This window comes from Nicotiana attenuata, chromosome 1, assembly GCF_001879085.1.
Source record: "Nicotiana attenuata strain UT chromosome 1, NIATTr2, whole genome shotgun sequence".
Lineage (NCBI taxonomy): Eukaryota > Viridiplantae > Streptophyta > Magnoliopsida > Solanales > Solanaceae > Nicotiana > Nicotiana attenuata.
Genome location: NC_031989.1, coordinates 33454081 through 33480092, shown reverse-complemented (window position 1 = coordinate 33480092; position 26012 = coordinate 33454081). Strand labels below are relative to the sequence as shown.

Genomic DNA, 26012 nt, shown 5'->3' with positions numbered 1-26012 from the left:
ATCACCCATTCTCCTACGAGCCCGAATATACAATTTGCTTTCAAATTCGACCCCAAAGCGAGGTCTAAATCAAGAAAAATTGAAAAGCCCTAACTCTACCCACTTTCCCCCAATTTCAACCCTAGATTACATGATTTAAGCTTTGGAGTTTGATTAATAATGATGGAAAATGAAGAAAACTAGTTGGAATTTACTAACCCAAGTGATCTTGAAGAAAGGAGGCTTCAATAGACGTCTAAGTGCTTGGAGAAGAAAGGAGTTCGTGTATTTTTGAAGGAATCCCATAGCTACTGTTTTTAAAAATTAACATTTAACTGGGCAAAATTTGCCCTTCGCGTTCGCGACAGGAGGGTCGCGTTCGCGAAGGGTATCACTGGAAAGGCCATCGCGTTCGCGAGCTAAGGGGGTGCGAACGCGAAGAGTAAAAGCTGGGGATTCAGAATTTGTTCTATGCGAACGCGTGGGAGCTAATGCGAACGCGATGAAGGACCAACTCAAGGCATCGCGAACGCGGAAGAGGCGTCGCGAACGCGAAGAAGGAATTGTCTGCAACAGCTGAAACCTATTTTCTGCAACTTTTCTAAGTTCAAAACCACCCGAACACCTCCGAAAACATTCCCGAGCCCTCGGAGCTCCTAACCAAATATATACACAACCTCAAAAATATCCTACGGACTTATCCGTGCGATCAAATCTCCAAAATAACATCAAACTCAATGAATTAAACCTCAAAATCGTCACTTTTTCATCAACTTCATAAACTTTCATTTTTAGAGATTTAGGTCCGAAACACGTCAAATGACGTCCGATTTCAACCAAATTTCACAGAAAGCGCTTAAATCACATATAAGACCTGTACCGGGCGCCGGAACCAAAATACGGGCCCGATACCAACACGTTATAATCCATTTTCGTTTCAAATTTCCATATTAATTTCAGAAAAATAATTTCACAGAAAATTAATTTCTCGGGCTCTAGACCTCAGAATTCGACTCCGGGCATATGCCCGAGTCTCATATTTTTCTACGGACCCTCCGGGACCGTCCAATCACGGGTTCGGGTCCGTTTACCCAAAATATTGACCAAAGTCAACTTTATTCATGTTAATATTAAAATTCATCAACTTTTTACACAGAATTTATATTTAAGCTTTCCGGCTACGCGCCCGGACTGCGCATGCAAATCGAGCCAAGCCTAAATGAGGTTTTCAAGGCCTCGGAGACACAGGATGAGTGAGAAAACAGGTGATGACCCCTTTGGGTCGTCACAATCCACAAAATTTGCACGCTTCTAGAGCCGCATCATCTTTATAATATAACATACAACCTTTTTCACAACAATCAATTTTTGTTGAGGAAAGTCCTAAATTGGAAACTAACTTCTTAGCCTCATAGTAATCACCGGGTAAGTTAATGTTCGGACTAACTTCACCCATAAGCCCAATTATAGCATTCATGGCCGCTTGAGAAATATTCCATTCCGATTTGATAGTTAGTAATCTAACTGCAACAAACAACTTCGAGTGTATTGATCCTTCATAGAGTGGATGACTAGCCGCCTCTAATAATTCGTAAAAGTGCTTTGCCTCGTCATTGGGAGACTCGTCAATGTTTTGCTGGGATTGAGCTCCTGGGTGTATACCAAAAGCATTCGACACCATTTCATGCATTTGATTATTCTCAAAGAATGTACTACTCTCACAACCAGTAAGATTCTGAAAGTCAACATCAGCTAAATTACTATAGTTCTCTCCATGAACCGTCCACACATAATAATTTTCTCTAAACCCTTTTCTATAATGATGAACTTTAACATCCTCCGATATTAATAACTTTGTACACTTGCATTTCACACAAGGACACCTAATTGTTCCTTCATTACGAAATTCACCAAGTGTTTTTGCATGAGCAATAAATCCTTTAACACATTCAATAAATTCTTCCTTTAATCCACAACGATTAGGATGATTCATATCGTACACGTTGTTCACGTTCCATCCAGTACACAAATACACACAAACAACTGAATAGACTTAGAACAATTTATTTGTTTCAAGTTAGGTTACAATTAATCTTGAATAGTATACCTTAAAGAACTCACTTAGTTTATAATTAATTTTGAATAGTATACCTTAAGGAACTCAGTTTTATTCGTCTTTTTTAAGTCAAGAAGAAGCTATAGTTCTAGATCAAATTACTATGAATGAAAAGTTCTTTTTCATAGAAATACTCTTATTGTTCTTGAAATCAGTTTTAAAGTCAAACCAAGATTCTAACACATTGGTTATCATCCATAAATAAATTTAAACTTGAATGTATCTAAGTGAGATGTCTTGCTCCCTTTCTTAAGCTTAGTAGTCTTTTGATGATGTCGTAGAGCTTTGCAACTTTTAAGTTTTCTCCTTTCCATATATCTTTCATAAATCTATATGTTCTTTTGATAAAATCTTTTGGAGGATAGATATATTATTCACAATAAAGGATTTTTTTTTATCATATACAATCCAAAAACAGTCTTTTTCTGTGTTGCCTATGTACTGTTTAGTATATTTAACTCTCTTTTCAGAAATTAAAATAGCTTTTCGACATCTAGCTATATACACCTTTGCTTAACATCCAATATCCAAGAAAAAATCTTTCAGGCTTCATAAATCTAAATCGAGTTCAAGATCTAATAATAATCCTCTAAAATTAAAGTTAAAGGAGAAGAAAAATTCAAATGGGTCTATGAACTCAGGACCCAAGAACCCAACTACACATACAAACTCACACACTAAAGCTAGATTTTCAGGCATGGAGAAACCTAGGTTTTTAGGCATTTAAGGTAAAATCAGAAAAGGGAGAAAGAAAGGAGGGAGGGAGAGAGAGAGAGAGAGAGAGAGAGAGAGAGAGAGAGAGAGAGAGAGAGAGAGTCGTCACTTACCTGTGATTTTGCATGACTGAAAACTCCTTGGACAAGAATGGAGGTTTTGCTGCAAAGAGAATGAGAGAGAAAGAGAAGAATGAAAGTAAAAAAGAGAAGGAAAGACATGCCCACTGATTCACTGGGTATTAGCTCGCGGGTTTTTGGACGAAAGATAAGAACTCGAAATTTTAAGCTTCCCACTGCATCCGTGGGAAACATTAAAATAATTTTTTATCTTTAAGTTCCCACCGTTTTCACTAGGGAGAGTTTAGTAATTTTATTTTTACTGACATTTCTTACTGATTCGGTGGGAAAAAAATTACGCGCTTTTTTCCGCCAAATAATTCCCACCTATAGTCTGTGGGAAGGTTTTTTTAAAAAAAGTAAAAAAAAAAAAATCCATTTCCCGCTGAGTTTTTTTATATTTCAATCGGAATTGCCACTGATAAATCAGTGATACAAGAATGCCAACTGAAATTTTTGAGAAATTTTATTTTGGGTGAGACTCACCCAACAAAAGTTGTATGAGGCCACCCTCTATATTTGACAAGTGTGATTGTGGGCCCATTTACTGACATTGACTTATAAATAAGGTGAATTGATGGAATGTGGGCCACCTAAAGGATTAGATATGGAGTAAATAGAAATAAAAGTAAATTGGCCCATTCAGATTCTTTAATTCAATTCAGATGGAGATTGTGGCTTTTACGTGGGACAATAGTCCAATTTACTTTTATTTTTATTTACTCCATATCTAATCCTTTAGGTGGCCCGTATTCCATCAATTCACCTTATTTATAAGTCAATGTCAGTAAATGGGCCCACAATCACACTTGTCAAATATAGAGGGTGGCCTCATACAACTTTTGTTGGGTGAGTCTCACCCAAAATAAAATTTCTCGAAACTTTTAGATAGTGCCGTCCGAATTTGATTATATATTAATCTGATTGCTGAAGCTTCTTCTAAAAGAACTCAAAGGGAATGGCAATAATCAAGGAGAAAGTAATGACTTTGCCCAAATGATATTATAATTTCTGTTGTCTTTAGGTTGCAGCCATTTTATCAGTTTAAATTTTTTCCTTGTTATAGTAACACCNAAAAGGAAAGGGAAAGGGAAGTAGGGGGAAGATGTATACAATGCTATATATATATATATATATATATATACACAAAAGTGTATTCTATTTCCATAATTATTCTAATCATTATGTGTGTATATGCGTGTGTATAAGAGCTCTTGGGGCGCTTGCATAGTTATAAACAGTCCAGTAACCTTGTTTTACTATTTTATGTAGATAGTGCAACCATGTAATTCAAAATGTACATGAATGTCGAAAAATCAGAAAAATGTACAACATACAAGCCTTTCACCCAAAAAGAAGATAATAAGGAAGGGAAGAAAAGAAGCAGCAGCATCTATGTACACAGCTCGTTTATCCTTTCTGGTGCTTCCGTAGGCGCTCAAACTCTTTCAATTTCGTGTTTAGAAGTGTATGCTCCTGCTGCATTTTGCCGAGCAGTGTTTCGACCATAACCATCTCCTCTTTGAGATGACTAATCTGTTTATCCAGAAAAGCTAGTGTGTCTATACCCCTATCTCCCAGTCGATACATGCTACCTGTGCAGTCCCCTTGAGGTATCACGTGGACGTGCTGAGGTCTACCTAATAGCACGAGTATGCTCATCTGCAAATGAAGTTATATTACACCAAAAGATTAGACACCAAAATTTATGTTTCACCTCAGTTTGCAAGAGAAGTTCTGACAGCAATATTGACTGATCGATCTGTTCTGAGGACCACCATATGTGAAAACAGATTAAGTCATACACAGTAGAAGATCAATGCATCACATATACAAAGTAACAAACAAATTAGAGCAGAGAACAACATTGACATAGTCAAACAAAAGCCAGACGGGGCTGAAACTCGCAAATTAGTTGCAGGGGAGGGTGTAATGCTATGTTGCGCGGACTCTCCAAAATGCTGCCGCACCCGTGTCGGATGCTCCAAAAATACACTACTTTTGGAGGATCCGACAAGTAGCCGACGACATTTTCGGAGAGTCCGAGCAACATAGGTGTAATGTTGACTTGTTTTCCAAAAGGCATATAATGAAAAAGAGTAACGCCAGGATCAGATGATGTACATCTCATAGGAGAGACAGATAAATACAAAGTATGTTCCACATGCATCAAAACGAAGTGGACAAGGACAGCAATTTCCTACATTTAAACAAGATGGAAAGAGCAAACATACTAGAATATCAGCTCGTATAGCCCTAACCTACTTCTACCACCGAAAGTCAGCCAACTCTAGTAACATGCAGCTAATTACATTCCCTCTCTTGTCACCATTTTATTAACCCGGTTTCTACCTTAATTCGTCAATACTATGATTTCAATCATAATTTGTTCCAACTTTTTCCCCTTCTATTCAAACAAATATGAATATATGCTACTTTTATTACTTCAAAATTGATTTGGTTCTTTCCAACAAATTTGTACACTTCCTCACACTTCAAATTATTATTTTGATCTCCTCAAATAAACCAATACAATAAGCCATTCAAACCTTGAAGGTCAACCCATGTCAATTAAAATGGTAAGGAGGGAGTGTTTGCATCACTATCTTGGACATCGAAAAGTTAATTCTACTGTACCAAGAATAGTTTACTGAGTATCACGACACTAACCCCAAAATCAGGGAAAAAGAGTCGGACCAAAAATAAGCGTACAATCTGCAGTTGACAAATTCTCCAGTAACTATTTTTTGACACTAACGATTAACAGAAAAAAAGCATGAAAATCAGCAACTGCGTGATCACATGACCAAAGCAGTTTACTTTCCCTGCTCACAACATCATATGAGGAACAGTTTGTGGTAGCAAATTAGTTAAACGTAACTCAGATAGAAGGCGCAAATTGAGAAACATACCTGCATTAAGAGCAGGATCACAGCAATGGTGATCACTATAAGAATGGAAAACTGGCTTTGAGATTTGAAAGATGATGAACACTTAAGCATGAAATTTCTACACAAGGAAGTAATAGACACGGTACTGCTACAACTACTCAGCAGGGAATCAGCAGCTAGCTGGTTGAGTGGCAGTGTTTGTGACCTAACTTCATCACTTGCCCCATCTAATATTTCCACATGTTTGGAACTCTCTTTCTGCTGAGCACTTGTTACCACATTAGCAGCATGACCACCGGCTGATATAGAAAATAATTTAATCAGATAATGTGAGCCTGGAATCAAAGAACATATACTACAACATATAAAACAGCAGATGCCAGTTGTTACAGACAAAGGTATGATACAAGAGGTTCCCAGAAGCACTACCTTCTTCCTTCTCTAACTTCTTTTGCTTCAACAGTTCATGTGCCTGAAATAAAAACCCACATCAATTTCTTAAACAGCCTTGAAATACCTGCAAACTGAAAATAGAAGAAACCGGAAGGGATGAAAAAAATACAAGGGCAATCCATATCGCATACACGTCTCGACATTCATCAACAGTAGACTGCACTATCTTCCCTGCAGAGATTTCCAAGCATTTAGCAGCCAAACAGATATTTTTGTAAGGTGATCATCATAAGTTACCGTTTTCCCTTAACTGCTTAAGCATTGAAACTAAAAAGGATACACTAAAATGCACATCAAATCCTAAGTAGGACCATTTTTTTCTGTTGTATCTCGTCTTGCTCAAAATTTGTTATTTCAAAACATATACGCAAAAGTGCTGCACATATCTTGCCTTTTGTGAAAAACTTCTTTCTGTATTTACTATCATGTCAGGTCATGCCATGTGGATTGTGGTGAAAAATTCTCTCTATTTTCAATCATGTCAACATTGAAAACATGAAAACACACTTTCAAAGAGCCTACCAAAACAAAACTCTTCAATATCTATACATAGAAGTACAACAACAACAAAAAACACCAGAATAATCCCACAAATGGGGTCTGAGGAGAGTAGAATGTACACATACCTTACCCCTACCTTACCTTGAAGGTAGAGAGGTTGTTTCTGATAGATCCCAGGCTCAGGAATATCTATACATACAAGGTGGGGATTGTTTATATAAACTCTCTTTAAACTTCAACTTGGGCAACAAAAAATATAGCTCTGATCCTCATAATACCTTGCCAATGGATCATTGCTAACAACTTAAAGGATATGCAGTTGGTAATAGTAGATAGTACATGATATGATGGAACACAACTAAGACTGGGTGGAAGGAAGAGCACCAGCAAATAGCTGTGTCGGCTTCACAGTCTTACAGTCAATATCAGAATAAATAAAGGAATTTTCCGAAAGCTCAAGTTTCATGCTTCGTCTATCGAAGGTTTCATCTTAGCATAAAACAACTATTAAACCCCTAGTTGTGCAAAAAACTAAGAACATAGATGCTCATAATGACTGCCAATGGAAAATCACCAGCAACTTAAAAGATAAACTCTAGGAAATTACTAACTAAAAAATGATTGATCAAACATAAGTAAGGCTCAGTTGAAGGAAGAGCACTAGCAAATGGTTATCTATATTAATTCTCAAAAAAATGGGATGTAGATTTGTTCAACATTTCGCAGTTAACATCAGAACTGGGGTGTTGAGGGTTGGGCTTGGCATATATTTATTGGCGGGTCATTTTGGCAATGATCCATAAGAAAACTTATCAAAACACAAAAAGGTTTTTTTTTTTTTTTTTTTTGAGTTAAGTTTGTTTAAAATAGTCATAATAAACAAAGAAAAATATTTTATTGTTTTGATATGATTATTAAACAGATTATAAAAGAACAAACAAATAAATGGAAAACGTTTTGAGTTGGGCTGGATGGGTCAATGACCCATTGTTTAGCCCAAGTTGACTCGCCCCTTTCAACCCAAGCAAACATTGAGCAGGTTATAGCCCAGCCCGTTTATTTGATGCAACCCATTTTGACCTGTCCAAATGTAGCCCAATCAGCCTATTTGACACCCCTTTTCAGGAGAAGCAAAGAAATTGAATATGAGTGGATAAGCCCCATGTAGCATCAGTGGCGAAATATTTTGATTAATCAATCATCAAAAGTGTACTAAGCACATCGAAGCATTTGGTTAACCTAAGCATTGGACGAGCTGGCGATCCTTGCCTTGTTTATCCAGCTCTATCATATTTGATTACAACAAAAGAACCTGAAGTGAAAGGAACCCATTTTTTCCTTCTAGAAAACAAAGAACCAGATCCTGATACTAAAAGTGATATGCCCTCTAAAGCACAGGTTAGTACAAGCCGACCAGAAGAAGTAATCGTAAATTACCAGATCCCAGACACAAACTTCCTAAAGCTGGAGATCCCCACGATATGGCAAAAGCAGCAACAGCAACTTTTTGGATCAAATGGTCTCTAAAATAATTGAACTAATTGTGCCACAATTGACCATTCCTGTGCAATTGCTACATAGGTGTCCGTTGAGCTTAGTCACTTTTACTTTAATATTGTATTGATAGCAGTAGCTGTTTTTTGGAAGGGAGACAACTCAAATGCCAGCACAGAAATAGAAAGAGTCGTGCTTTTTTGCATTTTTTCTGTCTCTTTATTGATTTATATTTTCATCATCATCCCGTGCTCCCACCAACATTTACTTACAAGCCAAGTAAGAGTTACAAATAAGAAGCCCTTTGAATAAAGGAGGAGTATAGCATATAAAAGCATTTGATTAATCTATCACCAAAAGCATAACTCTTTCAATAACGAGAAGGCAAGATACTTTATGAAATTATTAAATTATTGATGAGCCGGTGGAAAGCCCTGCATACAAGAGGAAAGGAAAAAAAGCCATGATATTCTAGCCCAGATTTCAACGCCTCTTAAAGGCGCAGTAAGATCACACTTGCAGTTCCTTCTTGAGAAAAAAGAAGTCATTTGCTGTTTCTTTGAAAATTACAGTAAGTCAAACTTGAAGAAGGTATATATGAGCAATAAAGACACATGTGCACCTCTAAACATGGTTTTCTTTGAAAAGGCCACATTTACGTACACCTTCAAACTGCAGCCTCCTACTGGTTCATCGTGATCCTTCTCCACATCCCAAAAACCCTAATGTGAAAGGAAGGGAAGAAATATATCATGAGAAGAAACCAAGATAAAATCGAAAAGATTTCAACATGCCAACAACCATTAACCCCCCCCCCCCCCCCCTTTTCCAACACAAGGCTAACCTGAAACATTTGGAATCTAGAAACTACATGAATATACTATATATCAGCCACCAATTTTGTGATTGGGAAATCTGAAAACAAAAGACGACATTGTTTGATGGTCTACAATTCAACTAGAAAACAAAATTAGACAGATGGAACACTGGTTAAGTTAGAATAGGCTCAGATGTGAAACAGACACCACATGCAGCAATATAGATTCAACAACGTTATCTAGAACAAATATCGTGGAAAAGTACAGTTGAATTTGATTGTTCTCTCCTCAGTATCTCACTTACTTCTATATTCATCTTCAAGCATCATATAAAAATTGGCAATTCTGTAAAAATGGTTGTTCAGTTAGACATAAATGAACTGACAAAGTATACTTACCTTGGCTGCTTAAAGTTTAAACTACCTCTGCTGGCTAACCCTTTTTGGGGGAAAGTTTATCTGTGAGCTGACTTACACATGAAAATCCCTTTATTACTTTGTCAAGAACAGTTGCATTAGAGTCTCAGCAAGACAGACCCAGTTTGGACAACAAACAGCCACCACTCCTTGTCACCTCCCCATCCCCACATTCTATCCCCTACCCTCCCCGAGAAAAAGAAAATAAAAAGTGGGAAAGAGAAACAACTCAACCTCTCCTTTTCACCAACAAACTAACCTCAAACAGCCTCTAAAAGAACAAAAAAAAAACCATATTTTGGCCCTCTTAGGTATGAGAGTCCTATAGCTGGGAGGACAAAACTAACCATGCTTTGAATTGTACATAAGAAATACTGAGGTCAATTGATATTTCTCTTTCGAAGCCTCTCCAGATAGTATTTTCAAATCTATGAATCTGATAATGTGTTTTCAGGAATTGACAGTGTAAATTTAACAGCCTATGGAAAGATTGCAAGCTGTTGCAAGGAGATTGGAATTCTAATGTCTGTGGAGATGACCCTGGCATGAGGGGGATAACAAACCAGCAATATTAAGGTCACATGACTTCAGGCAGGATAAGTTAAGAACATAATAACCCAGGCACTAAAGTCAGGTAAGATAAATGTACCAACATTCAGAGTGCTTACACTAATTTGCTAACAACACTGGGCAGATAAAACTATCCGGTTCCTACTTAGCAATACTATAATACGATCCTTAATCTATTCAAATAAGGTTGAATTAGTCCAAAACAAACAAAGAAAAATCCAAGGAACATTCAACACAAAACACAGAATTAAGGGAAGAAGAGTCCAAGGTGAGACGGGGAGAGAAAGGGGAAAATGCCAAAAATCCCCTCATCCGGCGGGGCCCAGAAAAGAATTAGACTAAGCACTTAAGACCATCAAACAATTGCCCAAAGTTTATCCCACCAAATATAACCCCATATATCCCAGACAAATGACCCCTTTGGCTGGTGTTCAACGGAGTGACTGATGATTACAGAAGGGTAATGGTTGTTTACGAACATGATAGCAATGTGAGAAGAAAAGATAGCAGCAGCATTTCCTAAGGTCCTTTCTTAATTTTCACAGTCAATGTCTACCTTTTAATTTTCCGTTTATGAGGCATTTCTTTGGTACGAATATGTGCCAATCAGTTATCTCGCATGAATTGCGCACCACCTTAATGATAGCAGCAAGTGCAGTTTTACATTTATAAAAAAGAAAAAAAAAGAAGGTAGATGCAAGTGCAGATTTATAATCAATACTGATCAAGAACCCGTCCAAGATAACCTCAAGGAGTACTAGTGCTAACGAGAAATCAGACCCTTACGAAAAGTAAAGCTCATACCTGCACTCGAAAATAATCTGCAAAAGGAACATCACTAACTTCTTGTGAAGTCTCAATCACCAGGTGACTGCAATCAAAGAAGTTAGAATAGCAACATAAATATCAATAGCAAATCAACAGACTAAAACATGTGCATTTCTAAATGATAGCGAAAAACCGTCGAAAGCCTAAAATCAAAATCTCTAGATGTAAGCAGGCCTGGACATCTCTTTAGGAAGCAAATAGATCAATTAAGCTTCAAAATCAAGCAAGTTAAAACAAAAAGATGTGCTTATCCCAGTGAGTGAAGTGAAACAGATCCTTTTTCTTTCTTGCAGCCGTGCAGGAAGGAGCGTTTTTCGGAGGACGGAGGTTTGGATTTTGGAAACATGCCACTGGTCTTGAAATATTCTTTCTATGAAACAAACTTTGACAATGTTCTAAACCTTGATAGTTTATTATCAGAACCATAACGGCTGCTTTGTTTGAAGTTTACTCAATTCATGCAATATCCTCGTGAATTTTAAAAATCAATAAATTTGAATCACCTACGTATCCAAAAACATCAATCAACTATGCCTCAATACAAATTCAGGTGCTTTGGGAAAAACAAGCAACAAAGCAAAAGGCGGCCATCACTTAAGTAACACAACGTTTGCATTTGGCCTGTCCCTGGAACTTGTAGAGGGGAAAAAGGCAGAGTCCCAAGATGGAAACCAGACTAAGAGAGGATTGCAATTAAAGAAGAATAGGTTTGAAATGGAGGAACATAAGGTGAGAGGAAAACATTGGAAAACATGAAACCGAATGTGAAGCCCAGTTAAGATGAGACAAAAAGCCATCCAGAGCAAAATAAGCCAGAAAGAAGCTCTAAGCTTGCTGAAGAAACCGCGATGAGCACAGAAGCAGTATCCAAAAGGAGCCGCTTTACCCTACTATTATCTGAATTATTTGAAGTGTCAATGGCAATTTATGTGGCGTTCAAAAATGCCCCTCCACTGATCTATGGGCCATCAAGAAGAAAAAACCCTGATCATGGAAAAAATTAAAAGGAACTATAATGTTGATGGAGCTCCATGGCCCTTTATTTTTGGTTTTTTGGTTTGGGGGGTGGGGGTTAGAGCAAATGTGGACCCCCAAAATATGAGAGAGAAGGAAGATAGGACGCCTTCGGCATCCAGGGGTCACGGACCGACCTCTACGGTAAGACGTAAAAACACCCGATCCCATTCCGACCTCGATATGTGGAATCGTCTTGCGCCGCCCAAAGGTGCTCATTGAGCCGGTCCCCGGTGGTGTTTCTAAACTAGCAGAATCGTGGGACATCAAAAGCTAATTTAGTAAGTGTTTGAAGGAGAGGATCTTATCTCTCCCCACCACCAAATTTTATTGATGTAAGTTCTCATTTTATAAAATAATAAGAATAATAGCATTATTTTTTTTCCTTCTCGTTTCTGACACAAACAGCTCGACAAATATCTTGATGCAAAATTGACACAATATCCTTTTGATGAAAAGTTAACATATTGATCATTTCCGGAAGTATGATAATGAGTGAATCCACGCAGAGCATGTGATCACATTTGGTCCTTAAAAGTATATCTACATAAAGACTCCACGTAAAGCCCCAATTTAAAAATTTTGTTCAGATGATTCACACTTGCAGATTTAATTTATCAGCAGCATAAGCTTCCACAAATATATGTATAGGGCCCTATTAGCAAAGGTCACCCGATGCCAACAGTGGAATCAGACAGAATAGAAGATCTGCTTAGCATCCTTGGCCTTAAAGTATGACTAATAAGGTGTTCCACCATAAAAAGAGTGAGGATGCTGCTATGGAGGCTATAGTCAAAGAGCACAACTATTGATGGGTTTCATGAGCTAGATAGGATCCTCATTCAGAAAATAGGACAGGGGGCCAACTATAATCAATTACTCCTTTGTTCTACCAATTACTGTGTTGTCCATGTCCAAAATATCTCTATATACAAAGTATCCAAACTATATATCTTGCTTCCTATGAGAACTTAATATACTAGAGAAGCCCCGTAAAGCACGTGTCCAATTTTATTTTATTTTTTTGAGATGGTAACATATTTATATATATATATAGAATCAGTACATGGGTTGTACTGAGACAATATTAACAAGTCAGCGACTGAGAAGAATAGACTATTCTGCAGTCGTAGCAAGAATCTAAGACATCTAGGATTGAAACAGTATCTTATGTGTAACTTTGTTTACACCAAAAATAAAAGGGCAAAACACAGTCGAGTTTGATCTTCTGCACTGAACTGCTGCTATCCTCAAAACATCTGGAACTCTCTTTCCAGATTGTCCACCAAATACATGCTGGGACAGTCTTCCATCTATCTCTGTCTCTTGATCCAACTCCAGCTCCATCCCAATTAAAAAGAACTTCAGTAATCTTGCTAGGCATTGTCCAAAATACGCCTCTGAGATTAATAAAGATCTTACATAGCTGGTCAGTTATCCTGCAATGCAAAAATAGATGGCTAATTGTCTCAACATCTTCTCAACATAGATAACATCTTGAGCATAGTCGCATCCCTCTCTTGATAAGATTGTCTTTGGTCAAAACAGCCTCCTTTGCTAGTAACCATGAGAAACAGGCCACCTTAGAGGGGATCTTGATTATCCACAAGTGCTCATAAGGCCAATTGATAATCTGCATGTCAGTTTAGTTCAGAATCTTGTATGATGCATTCACCTTAAAATGACACTGCTGTGTCCCTGCCATATTAGTGTATCCACCCCATTCTGTAATCCTGTGAAGCCTTCCAGATGTTTGTAGAAATCAGTCAATCTAGTCACCTCCCAATCATTCAACATTCTCCTAAATACAAGTCCCCATCCTTGAGGAGACCACATTTCAGCTACTGTCTTTTGTTGATGTCGGGCCACATTTCACAACAAATGTTCTCAAAACCAACACGAAAGATCTATATATTCACTCCTCTTGAGATACAGACTTTGGATCAGATTTCCTATCTTCCATTCTTCAGTTTAAATGTCTTCTTGCATCAATACTTGGTATCTGTGTGTATTCACATGCATACTTTCCGTCTTACTCCCTTTCTATTCAGAACTAGCAAACTGAGACTTCGAAACCTTTTCAATTAATCTTTTCATTGTACTTTCTATATTTCAAGCATTTAGTATTGTGGATATTTCTGTAAATACGATAATTTGGTAATTATTAGTAGTTACAGCACCGAGCATAAAATTTGTAGTGAAAGGTTTAAGGTTGTCTATGTAGAGTTTGGGTAATATTAATTGTTAGAGTTGGTTTTAAACATCCTTTTGAAGTTCTAGCATCTACAAAGATATATCATTGCATATCAGTCCCAATGACTGCTCAGCTAATACAGAATTTTTCAGATAATTTTTTTAATAGAAAGGTCAAAGAATTTTTCAGATAAATTTGCTTCCTTCACATTGTGTGATGCAATTCTTTCTCCTTCAACAAAATAAAGTTTATGGCAAAAAAGAAAAGCTCACCTCCACAAATGGAAAGGAATCTACATAAAGGAGTCTTTAGCTACAAAATCTATCAGCACAATCATTTCTAGTTGCAGAACCTTCCTCTGCTTTTCTTCAAACGATCTCCTGTTCCTTTCCCTATATGAGGCCCCCTTCCCACGATTCCTCTTCCATATCTTTGCACATGTAGCGTCAGTTTAGACGTACTTTGATGCATAAGATCTACCATGCAGGAAGTGACATTTTTCTTCATCATTTATTCAATTTTCGTATCACTTAACCCAGAGCCCTCGAAACATCTATTGTTTTAACTTCCTTTTATGAATTGTCAGTCTTTTTATCAGTAACTTAGAGCACATATAAAAACTACTACGTGTCACTTAACTTAGTGCTCAAACAGTTCCTCTTTCAACTTCTGTCTACCAATTATTAACGCTTTAAGGCTGCAACTTAGAGCCTCAAAAGCTATTACATGTTTGTCCATACATCATTAATTCCTCTCCGCAACCATGTAAAATTCTGAAAAGGTAGATTGCCAAACCTTATGCTTGTCCAACCACCCCTTAATTGAAGGCAGAGACCTCATTCAGACTATGGAGATAGCCAGGTGTGCTAGCAAGAGTAGATATTAGATGTTAAACCACTGTTAACTCAGTTAGTCGCCTAAGAAGTTCCGAATTAACATGATCGTTTGAAATATGACACAGTTGCTACTGGGACACTAAATTAAGCCACCCGAATTACTAACATACTTGCTACTTCAGGCACTAAATTAAGCCAACCAAATTATTAAGATTCTGCTTAGCGATCCACTAAAAAAAATTCCAATATGATTCTTGGACATCTATATCATATATCGGCTGTGAGAAAACATTATCTTTTATGTGCTTTACATATGCTTTTATATGACAAAAAGCTAAAGTTACCAATAAGGAAAAGATGAAAGTTTTTTTTAAATATATTGATGATTGACCTTAGAAGAAGCATATGGTCAGCAAATTAATTGTTATTGATATGATGAGAAAATCGCAGCATACATTGTGCATTGAAATTAGGGAATCCTGTCTTCTTAGCACGTAAGCTAGACAACTTTGCACAAATCTAAGCTGCCCAGTCATTAAATTACATTGACTCAAGCTTTTGCTTTCGGAGAAATTCACATGTAACCACAAAAATGATGTTATGCAAAGAACTTTATCATGTAACAGACACGCTAACGCATGGAGCAGCAGAGAGAATGACAGCATCAAAGAGAACTTAAAGTGCCAGTATCTCTAAAAAAAAAAAAAAGCAAAATCAGTGAATTATAGTAGCGCCATAGTAGAAGTTATTACCCGTTTCTATAAAAACGATAGTTCTGCACCTCATGGCAGCCACCAAATTTTGCACCTAATCAAACCATAAATTAGTCAAAAATAAATAAATCTTGATTCACTTGAGTGTTCAAGTCATGTTTGAAATTAAATTGTAGATATAGAGGTGTAGTCACACCTAAATAGAATTTAATAGGATGCTGAAACGACCAATTACGAGAGTGCCCAAGTTCTTCATGAGGATGCCACTGTGTGCACTTAAAATCTGGGGAATAAAGGACGGAAAATTTTTGGTTAACCACATAATTACTTATCAGTTCATTGTGATCCATTGCTTCTAAATCTAACTGACAGAATACGCTGAAATATATCCACATCAGCAAAATCCATGAATGCTGTCACCTTTATCACCACATTTTCTACGGAATGACTCCTGAAAAGCAATACCGTCATCTGAAATGAAGAGTTCAAAGAACTTCTCAACCGTAACCTGCACCTCAAAAATTAAGTTCAAATAACAGTCTAAGATTAATTACACATCCATCACAAAGAAAACTAGAGATTCAGAACAAATGAAAGAACTAGGGAAAAAGATAAAGTTATATCACCGGAAACTTGGCCTCTGCAACAAGTGTAAAGCATTCAGGGACTGCATGTCAAATAATGCAAAGTTTAGGTAAATCAGGAACTGAATAGAGTTTCAAACACAGAATAAGATGAAAAAAGAAAATAAAAGTTTTGCTGGTGGAATCCAAGAAACAACTGCTTGAATAGCTTTAGAACCTAATGGATACAAGTACCAAAGAGAATCTTGTTTCAGGTTGAAAGTACGCATCTATCAAACAGAACTTGAGCATTAACTTGTGGTCAGAACTCTAAGAATAGACACCCACCCCATAGGAGAATACCAGAAAACATGTCTAGTACGAGGGAAGTAAACCTGCTCATAAGTCCTAGTACCTGTCTCTCTCACTTCATGATGCAGTTCTCTCACTTCATGATGTGCACGTCTGATACCATATTAGCATACTAACAACAACAAACCCAGCTTAATCCCATATTAGCAGACAGAGGCACAGAAATAGGATTAGAATAACCAGACCAAGATGAGGGCACTATATGTTATCTGGGAAGGCGTGGAAGATAAAAATGACAGCACTTTCCAACTTGAAGGTCCTAAAGCACCGGGTAGTTTAATTCATTCTTCCTGCCTTTTTCCTTGTTACACGTTAGCACATTTGGGAGAGTTACATGAGATTTAGCTTTGCGCATTACATTTAGCTCTGATTCGGTTTCATGTTTTAGACTAGTGACACTGCAATTCTCAGTATTATGAAGAAGAAGTAAACATACAGGCAACTAACATGAGCACATACTTCTTGCGTGAGAATGTACGGGGGAAAAATCTGTTTATTAACAATGATACAATGAGCTCTATATATAATAGATATTCTACTCCTACAAACATATGGGACTAGGACATATTCTACTCCTACTACATATGGGACTAGGACTATTTACACATAACTATCTAACACTACCCCTCAATGGGGTGCATACAAATCATATGTACCGAGCTTGTTACATGTGTAACTAATACGAGGCCAGTGAGAGACTTGGTGAAAATATCTGCAAGTTGATCATTCGACATACAAGGCCACTAGACTCCCCCTGAGCAACAAAACCAAGTGGTTGCTGATAAACAGAAGTTGGCCGAAAAGTCGCCCGAAAAATTTGAAAATACTGAGACTAAGCCGAATTCCACACTACAAAATAGGTTCTAAAACACCACAAGAAAACAGAAACTTTTCTGGGAATTACTATTCACACCGGGAAATCACTGTTCACGCCGGAAGTGCACTGTTCACGCCGGAAAAAATAAAAGTTGTCAGAATTTGATGTAATTTATATAGGTAGGCTCGGAATCACTAGACGAGTAAGTTGTCCCGAAGAAGTTTTGTCAAAAAGCGGCCAGAATGGCTCACACGCGCCGGAAAAAGTTATTGTAGCTCGCCGGAACCCTAGTTCTGGCGGCACGTGGGGGCGCGTGACTTTCTGCCGGAGCGATTGGCTGGGGTTTTGTCGCCTGACTTTTCCGAATAAGATGGTAGTGTTGGTTTTCGCACAAACACTTTTTGATGAAGTAATTGGTTTCATTGATGGCATCAAGAAGATGCAAAATAGTTACAAAAGTAATGAAAATTGCTAGCTCCAATACAAAAAGGCAAAAAAATCAGCTTAGTACTAGGGAGCTAACAAAGTTCAGATAGCTATCAGGAGAATCTAAAGGGGCTAGATAAGCCCAACTAAATAAATACACTAGGCAAAAAGCTTTGAGAGACTGGACAGCAGTTGATATCCCATCAAAACACCTTCTATTCCTTTCGTTCCAGATAGTCCAAGAAATGGCTGCAGGTATCATCTTCCATATTTTCCTGATGGAGCTATCAACTTTCCAAAGGCTCCAGCTCTCAAAAGCTTCCCTGAAGTTTTGTGGCATGACCCATCCGAGTCCAAAAAGAGATAAAAACATATTCCAAAGACTTGCTGCGACTGTGCAATGTAGAAAGAGGTGACTGTGTGACTCTGCATTCCTCTGGCACATAAAGCATCTATTAGCCATAGAGAAGTTCCTTCTGGCCAAGTTATCCTGCGTTAGGCAAGCTCCATGAAGTGCAGTCCAGTTGAAGCAGATAACTTTAGGTGGTAGTTTGACTTTCCAAATTAGCTTCCATGGCCACTGGTCAGTGATTGCATTATGAGTTCCGGCTAACTTGTAGGCTGCTTTCACTGAGTATCTTCCTGCCTGTGTAGTTCCCCATATGAGTTGGTCTGGTGCTAATTGGTTGCTTGAGAAGCCAGTTAGAGTGGCCAGTAGTCTGAGCAATTCCTCAAATTCCCAATCTTGTAGGTTCCTTCTGTAAATTATGTTCCAAGTGTTGTCTTCCCTGTACTGGGATATTGTTGAGTCATGCTCTCTAGCTATCTGATACAGTGCAGGATAGGCATTCATTAAAGCTGTGCTACCCAGCCACTTATCCTTCTAGAACTTGATATGATGTCCATTCCCAACTACAAAGTGCATATTCTGTGAGAACTCCTCCCAATGTTTACAAATATGCTTCCAAACTCCAACTCCATGTGGTGCTCTTGATTGTTTAGTGCACCAGTGGTTCTGTACACCGTGTTTGGCATTGACAACTTCCTTCCACAAGCAGTCCTGCGTGTACCTCCATAGCCACTTCATTAATAAGCATTTATTCTGTAAAGCTAAATCCTTGATACCCAGTCCACCTTGGTGCTTTGGTAATAAAACTTTAGACCACTTAACCAGGTGAAATTTGTGATCACCGCTATTCCCTTCCCATAGAAAATTCCTTCTTATTTTATCAAGTTGTTTCAAAACCTTACTACTCATTGGAAATAATGACATATAGTAGGTGGGAATGCTGTCTAGAACACTATTGATCAAAGTCAGTCTGCCAACAACTGCCAGGAAGCAAGCTTCTTCTCAAACTTTTCAATGACCCCACTCCATACAGCTTCTGATTTGAATTTTGCTCCTAAAGGGAGCCCCAGGTAGGTAGTTGGGAAGGTCCCAATGCTGCAGCCCAGTATTTCTGCCAATTCTTCTAGGTTTTGTACCTCATTTACAGGGTAAATCACACTTTTGAGCATGTTAATGTGTAAACCTGAAACAGCTTCAAAAAGAAGAAAAGTTAGATTTAAATAGAGCACCTGATTTCTGTCTGCGCCACAGAAAATTAGGGTGTCATCGGCGTATAGCAAGTGTGAGATGTTGACTGTGCAGGTCCTCCCCACATTAAAGCCATTCATCCACTGCATCTGCTTTGCTTTGTCCAACATTGTGCTCAGTCCTTCCATTGCAAGTATGAATAGAAATGGTGAGAGAGGGTCACCCTGCCTCAAGCCTCTTTGAGGGGAAAAGAAACCTGCTGGACTCCTATTAATTAGAACTGAATACTTGACCGTGGACATGTTAAATTTAATCCATTTGATCCATCTTTCCCCAAATCCCATCTGCCTGAGGATAGAAATGAGATATGACCAATTCACTTGATCAAAAGCTTTTTCAATGTCCAACTTGCACAGGATACCTGCACCCCCTTGCTTCAATTGCCAATCAAGAACCTCATTTGCTATCAATGCGGCATCTGTAATCTGTCTCCCCTTAATGAATGCATTCTGCTGGTTTGACACCAGATTCCCCATCACTCTTTTCAATCTTTCTGCTAGAACCTTGGCTATGATCTTATACACACTGCCAATGAGACAAATTGGTCTGTAGTCCCTTAACTCCATAGCCCCTTTTTTCTTTGGGATTAATGCAATGAAAGAAGCATTATATGACCTGACCATCCAACAATGCTGATGGTAGTGACTCATGGCTGCGAGGATGTCATGTTTGATGAATTCCCAAGAGTGCTGGTAAAAGGCCATAGTAAACCCATCTGGTCCTGGTGCCTTGTCTGGTGCACTTGATTGTATAGCTGCTAGTACCTCCTCTTCGTCAAAAGGTGCTTCCAGACCATTCTTCTCTTCTGTTGTAATGGTTGCGATGCCTTCAAAGTTTATAGAGGGTCTCCAATTCTCCTGTTCTGTGTATAGTTTTCCATAAAAATCCAGTATCTCCGCTTTTATAAGCTCCTTATCCTCTATAATTTCATTGCCAACTAAGAGTCTGTCTATGAAATTTTTCCTTCTTTGTGAGTTTGCAATCTTTTGGAAATATTTAGTGTTTCTGTTTTTTTTTTTTTGATGAAATAAATTGTTGTATTAAAAGGCATCAAGAAGATGCAAGAGTACAAGGAGCTACTTACAAGAAGTAGATATACAGAAAACAAAAGTGAGTTGCTCGCCCCTATACAATGTCTCAATCTAGGACAAGAGAGCTAATAAACTCCAAAAAGTGTTCAGTACTAACTATTGAGGACAGCTTTGTCCAGCAAAAAAGATTTGTTAAACATTTGGCTTTAATAGAGTGGTTTGGAGTTGAGATACCATCAAAACATATTTTGTTTCTCTCATTCCATAGACACCAAAAAATAACTGCAGGTATCATAATCCAGATCTTTTTGATGGATTTATCAACTAGCCAAAGACTCCAACTCAAGTACGCGTCTCACAGATTTTGTGGCATGACCCAACTTATCCCAAAAATACTATAGATCATGTTCCATATATCAATGGCTACTGAACAGTGCAGGAGGAGGTGACTGATAGATTCCTGGTTCCTCCTGCATAGATAACATCTATTAACCAGTTGAAACCCTCTTCTGTCACCTTCCTTAAGCCATTGACACCTTGATTTCTGCCTCCATGATATCTCTTCTGCTTTGGCTAGCTGTTGAAGCTCCACCCTCAGGCTCACCATTTGATTGGACTCGATTAAAGTCAGTTGTCTACCTTCTGTCGATTGTTCGAGTGCCATTAGCTCATCAAGAGCCCTGGTTTTCCTGGTTTCTACCTTCCCAAATTCTTCTTTGTTCCATCGGGTGATATCCTTCTTCAAGCTTTTTAACTTTTGCAAAAGTATGAAGTCTGCTCTACCAGAGAAATTGTAGCTCTGCCACCAGTTCTTCAGTTTGTCAATGAAACCTTCAGATTGCAGCCACATGTTCTCAAACTTGAAATAAGAAGGGGTTGCATCCCAATCCCCACTCTCCAATAAAATTGGCCTGTGATCTGAGATCACCTTGGTAGAGCAATTTGTCTCACATCTTTAAATGAATCATTCCATTCAGGGCAGATAAGAAACCTATCAATTCTAGAAGCTCGTAAGCAGTTGTCACCTTTCGACCAGGTGTAATGAGCTCCTTGAAGGGGTAAATCCATGACATCAAGGTCCTGTATCATTTCAGAGAATGATCTCATAGCTCTGGATCTTCTGGTACAATTCAATCTCTCGCTTACAAACCTACAAACATTAAAGTCACCACCTATGACCCAGAGGCCTTCCCATAATCCCCTCACACCTGCAATTTCATTCCACATCACCTCCCTCTCTGGATTAGAGTGAGGTCCATAAACACTTGTGAAGCNTCAGATACCAGTCTTCAATCTTTGTTTCCTGCAGACATAAGATATCCACCCTCCATTTTTGAATGAGAGATTTAATAGTGCTCTTTTTCACCTCCTCATTCAACCCCCTCACATTCCAACTCAGGATTTTAAGCTTCATCCAGAGAAGGATTTGTAGTGCCTACCCCTTGACCCACTGNTGTCATCGTTGCCCTTTTCTGTCGTAGTTGATTCCCAAAGCGTAACCTCTTTCTTCCCCTTCTCCTTAGTTTCTTCCTTTCCCTGATTTTGGTTGTGACTCCTGCTGTTGAATTTGAGCTTGTCTCCTTTGCTCCATTCGCAATATTAAACCTAAGAGATCATGCTCGAACCCGGCCGCATTAATTCCGAAAGCCTTGCATGCCTTAACCATGGTTATTTTAGTCCACTTCGAGGTCTCGATAATGGATGGTTTATCAATTTGCTGACCGGGCCCCCCTTCGTACCATGTCAACGGCAGAGCTTCATAGACTGCTTGGTAGGAGAAGTCTGTGTCAGAACTGCTTACCGGAACCAAATCCATATTCTGGGAATTGATGCGCAGTGGTTTATGGATTCTTGGATGTGGAGTGGCTTCGCCATCTGTATCTGAGAGACTGGTATCTGAGTTTTGCTCATGCAGGGGAGCTATGGAGGGCTCCTGTGTCTTAATTTCTTCAGAGTCGAGAGAAGGAACCACCAAGGCTTTAGACTTATTTACATAAGGGTTGGGCTTGTGGCCAACAACCCTCTAGATGGTCTTTTCTTTTAATAGCTTTGATTCCTTCACTTGGGCTTTTCTTTTTGGGCCCTTTTTTATAATAACTTTGGTCAGCTTCCAAGCCCAATTTTTTAATAGTAATATTGGACCCACTCCCTTCATTATCCACTGGTACAGTTAAACCTTTACCCTTTGGATTAACAGGTACATCCTTTTTCAAATTAAAGCTGCTAGGGTTTCCTCCCACGTGAGTGACTGCTGCTCTTGGTGCAAGGCTCGAGGTACCAGCTTCTGCATGTAACCCTTTTGCTCCGCCAAATGAAGAAGCTCCGGCCGGCCTGATTTTAGCAAAGTGGTCTTCTAATAATGAAATTTCGAAGCCCCGGTCTTCCTTGATCAACTCCAAGTTTTTTGGAAGTTCATCCTTGCTATTCTTCACACAAATACGAGCCCAGAACAAATGCACTTTATGCTTGGTATCCTCATCAATTCCGACGAAACCGCCACAATTGTCGTCGATGAATTTGAATGTATTTGAAGTCCATGCGTGGAGTGGGATTCCAAAAGCTCTCACCCATCTATGCTCTAATTTTTTCCTTGTCATCACTGTTCCGGCCACCGGAGACCACCATTCCAGGGACAATCTCCTTCCATTCCAAAACCAGTCACCAGCTATGACTCTGTTTGCTTCTAGCCTGGATGGAAACTCGAACAGAAACTGATTGTGGCTGATCGGCGTGACTCTGAGCCGAGCTGTGACCTGCCATCTGCCAGCGAACCATTTTTGAATCACCACGGAGTTTGGGCTAAAGTTGAAGGGGTCGTTGAATTGGCCTATGAGACACTTCGACAAGAAAGTTTCATTACCAATTTCCTCCACCATTGGATCCTGCTTTTCCCCTACTGCAGCACTGATTTCTGATGGCCATCGAGTAATCTTAGCAGCTTCCATATAAGACCTAGACTCGTCGGCAAGATAAAATCTTGGGTCCACATATGCCCCTAAATAGCCTTGTATCTTCCTTGCTATGTCTCCCCATCCTTTATTGTAACTGCTTTCTGGAATAATGATTGCAGTCTTGTATTCCCCTAAGATAGATTCGACTCTGATAAACCTCCCATAGCTGTTGAAATTCTGTATTACTCTGAAAGTATAAGCTTGTATCTTCCTTCCCCATCTCCTGCACTTGTTACCAGTCTGTAGCGAAGCTTGAATCAGAGCTTCACATACCCATCGAAGGTTACTCTCGTTAATCTTAATCTTGCTTGTGAATCTCCTGCTACGCTCTGTAATAACAAACCATCTATCAACTTCCTCATTAATACTAACTAACTGAAAAGTTTTCTCGCTTGAAATAAAAGTGAGTCCCCGATCCATAGCTAGGCAAATATAGGTGCTTCATTGGAAAAGGCTATGCCGGAGCTTTGGAGGGGAAAGAGGAGAGAGAGGAGAAACTTGGCACATTTCCCAATAGAGAGCATTTTATGGAAACAAGATGGCCTCCTCCTAGTTGATCTCGTGAGCCAATATTTTTGGAGTAGGCTGACGGGTTTAGCATTTAGATTAAGTTAGGAAATGATGTTGCTCGCATTTCGCACAAACACTTACCGATGAGGAGATAACGCAAATCAATCTTAAGTCGTCAACCGAAAAGACGCACGGTGACTGACTTTTCTGTTCAGATGGAACTGGAATTTCTGGGGTTTGGTCGCACAAGGGTTTCGGATCTGATGGTGGTACTAGTATATGCACAGTACCACTGTAGCAGTGATAAACCCTGGGAACAAGACGAAGTTGCCGGAAAATGCACGGCGATGAGATCTTTCTTCCCGGATGTCGCTGGAATGACGCACAACAATAATTTTCTCACTCAATCTCTGATACCATGTGAGAATGCACGGGAAAAAAATCTATTTATTAACAATGATACAATGAGCCCTATATATAATACATATTCTACTCCTACTACATATGGGACTAGGACATATTCTACTCCTACTACATATAGGACTAGGACTATTTACACATAACTATCTACCATCTTGTAACAAAAGAATGCACATGACTTCAACATATCAGCCAACGAATAACAATCTTTCTTTAAATACTAGAAACCAGAGACTGTTAATTAATTGAATGGAGAAAATCATTTAACACACTTGAAGAAAGAAGAAGCACATAACAAAAAGCCCAAAGGGACATTTGACTGACCCCGAGGTGCATCTGAATCCTCCTGCTTCAAAGCTGAGGACCTCCCAGAAGAGGAACACTCAGTACTTTGAACAATAACTGCTTCTTCTTCCACATTGCGCTGCAATCCTAAAGGCTTTGATACAATTCCAGATTCGCCATTGGCCAAGGGCTTTGAATCTTCCTGTACTGTATCATCCTTATTCCTGGTCACATGAATTAACAGACTGAAATAACTCCAGTGCAAGGAAAGATAATTCCTAACTTGACTCTAGATACCTTTCGAGGGATTCTACCCCTTCCGTAGCCTGCCTGAAACTATCTGTTCCTTCTGGTATTCCACTCTCTTGAGTGTTTAGATCAGATTTTGGCTCCTGACATCAAAGCAAAGTTAAACATAGTCAGAACTGCAAAGAGAAGGCCCAAAAAAAAATAACAGCATCAGCAAAATAAGAGAAAAATGAATAGAAGAAAACCAAGAGGTAGGATGTCCAAATTTTCACGTAACTTATGCTGAGCCATTATGGTGAGAAAACAGGCTAAGGGAGATGAAAGGACACGGTCACCAATGCTTTCACAACCAAATTTAAGATGTCAGTGAAGTAGCACATGGCACATGTCTGAGACTTTGCCCACACAACTTATCCAGGAGTCAGCCCAATGCCCATTGCAATGAAGTGAGGCACAGAAGCCTCCAAATTATATGTGCTTCGTTGGCGATTAAGGGAACAACTATTCGTAATACCAAAATAACGTCTTTGGCAATGAAGGGTAGATTCCATCCGTTTTACTATCAGGTGTTTTCATTTAAAGAATGCAAGTCATATATCAGATTTTCTAGTAAAAAGTGCCGCCTTCTTGGCATTGCTTAACTTTTGATTGCATACCATGTTCCATTTCCACAAAGAAGAATATCTTTGAAAGGTCTAAAATCTAAATCTTCCACTTACTTAGGTTGCTAAATGACTAAATCCTTCCCTTTACTTATGTAGCTGATGTACCACCAATACCAAGATTCCGCACAGATGACGACTAAAAGGGAAGTGAAGGAAACAAATCCAAAAAGCAATGTCAAAACTGTAATAGATATTCTACTTGGAACATTCAATACTAATACCCTTACACTGCTGCGGCATCTTTCTTTTCAAATTTATGCTGAAAAAAATTATGTTTTTTCACACTTGCCTTTAGAGTTGAACGTAACAAGTAGCATAACAAGGTTTCAAGGAACTGGGGAATGCATCAATGTTAGGTTACACGGAAAGCGACTGACAAGATGATTACTAACTAACCAAAATAGTGCAAACGGAGTATTCATAATTTATCAGCATTAACCAAAAAATAGATTTTTTGTGTGTGTGTGTTT

General features: G+C 38.7%; 1 protein-coding gene across 1 annotated transcript in view; it reads right to left on the bottom strand.

The window, feature by feature from the left end:
* Positions 4157 to 26012, bottom strand: part of LOC109224263 (protein VASCULAR ASSOCIATED DEATH 1, chloroplastic) — a 26406-nt gene continuing 4550 nt past the window's right edge. The window contains exons 7-18 of the mRNA XM_019388852.1: positions 24926 to 25020; positions 24668 to 24852; positions 16283 to 16323; positions 16077 to 16164; positions 15853 to 15939; positions 15696 to 15750; positions 10876 to 10942; positions 8890 to 8989; positions 6382 to 6443; positions 6249 to 6291; positions 5841 to 6118; positions 4157 to 4590 (exon numbers count right to left, since the gene is read on the bottom strand). Coding sequence (XP_019244397.1) covers positions 4339 to 4590; positions 5841 to 6118; positions 6249 to 6291; positions 6382 to 6443; positions 8890 to 8989; positions 10876 to 10942; positions 15696 to 15750; positions 15853 to 15939; positions 16077 to 16164; positions 16283 to 16323; positions 24668 to 24852; positions 24926 to 25020 — 1353 coding nt within the window. The 3' untranslated portion in view covers positions 4157 to 4338. The remainder of the gene's footprint in view (positions 4591 to 5840; positions 6119 to 6248; positions 6292 to 6381; positions 6444 to 8889; positions 8990 to 10875; positions 10943 to 15695; positions 15751 to 15852; positions 15940 to 16076; positions 16165 to 16282; positions 16324 to 24667; positions 24853 to 24925; positions 25021 to 26012) is intronic.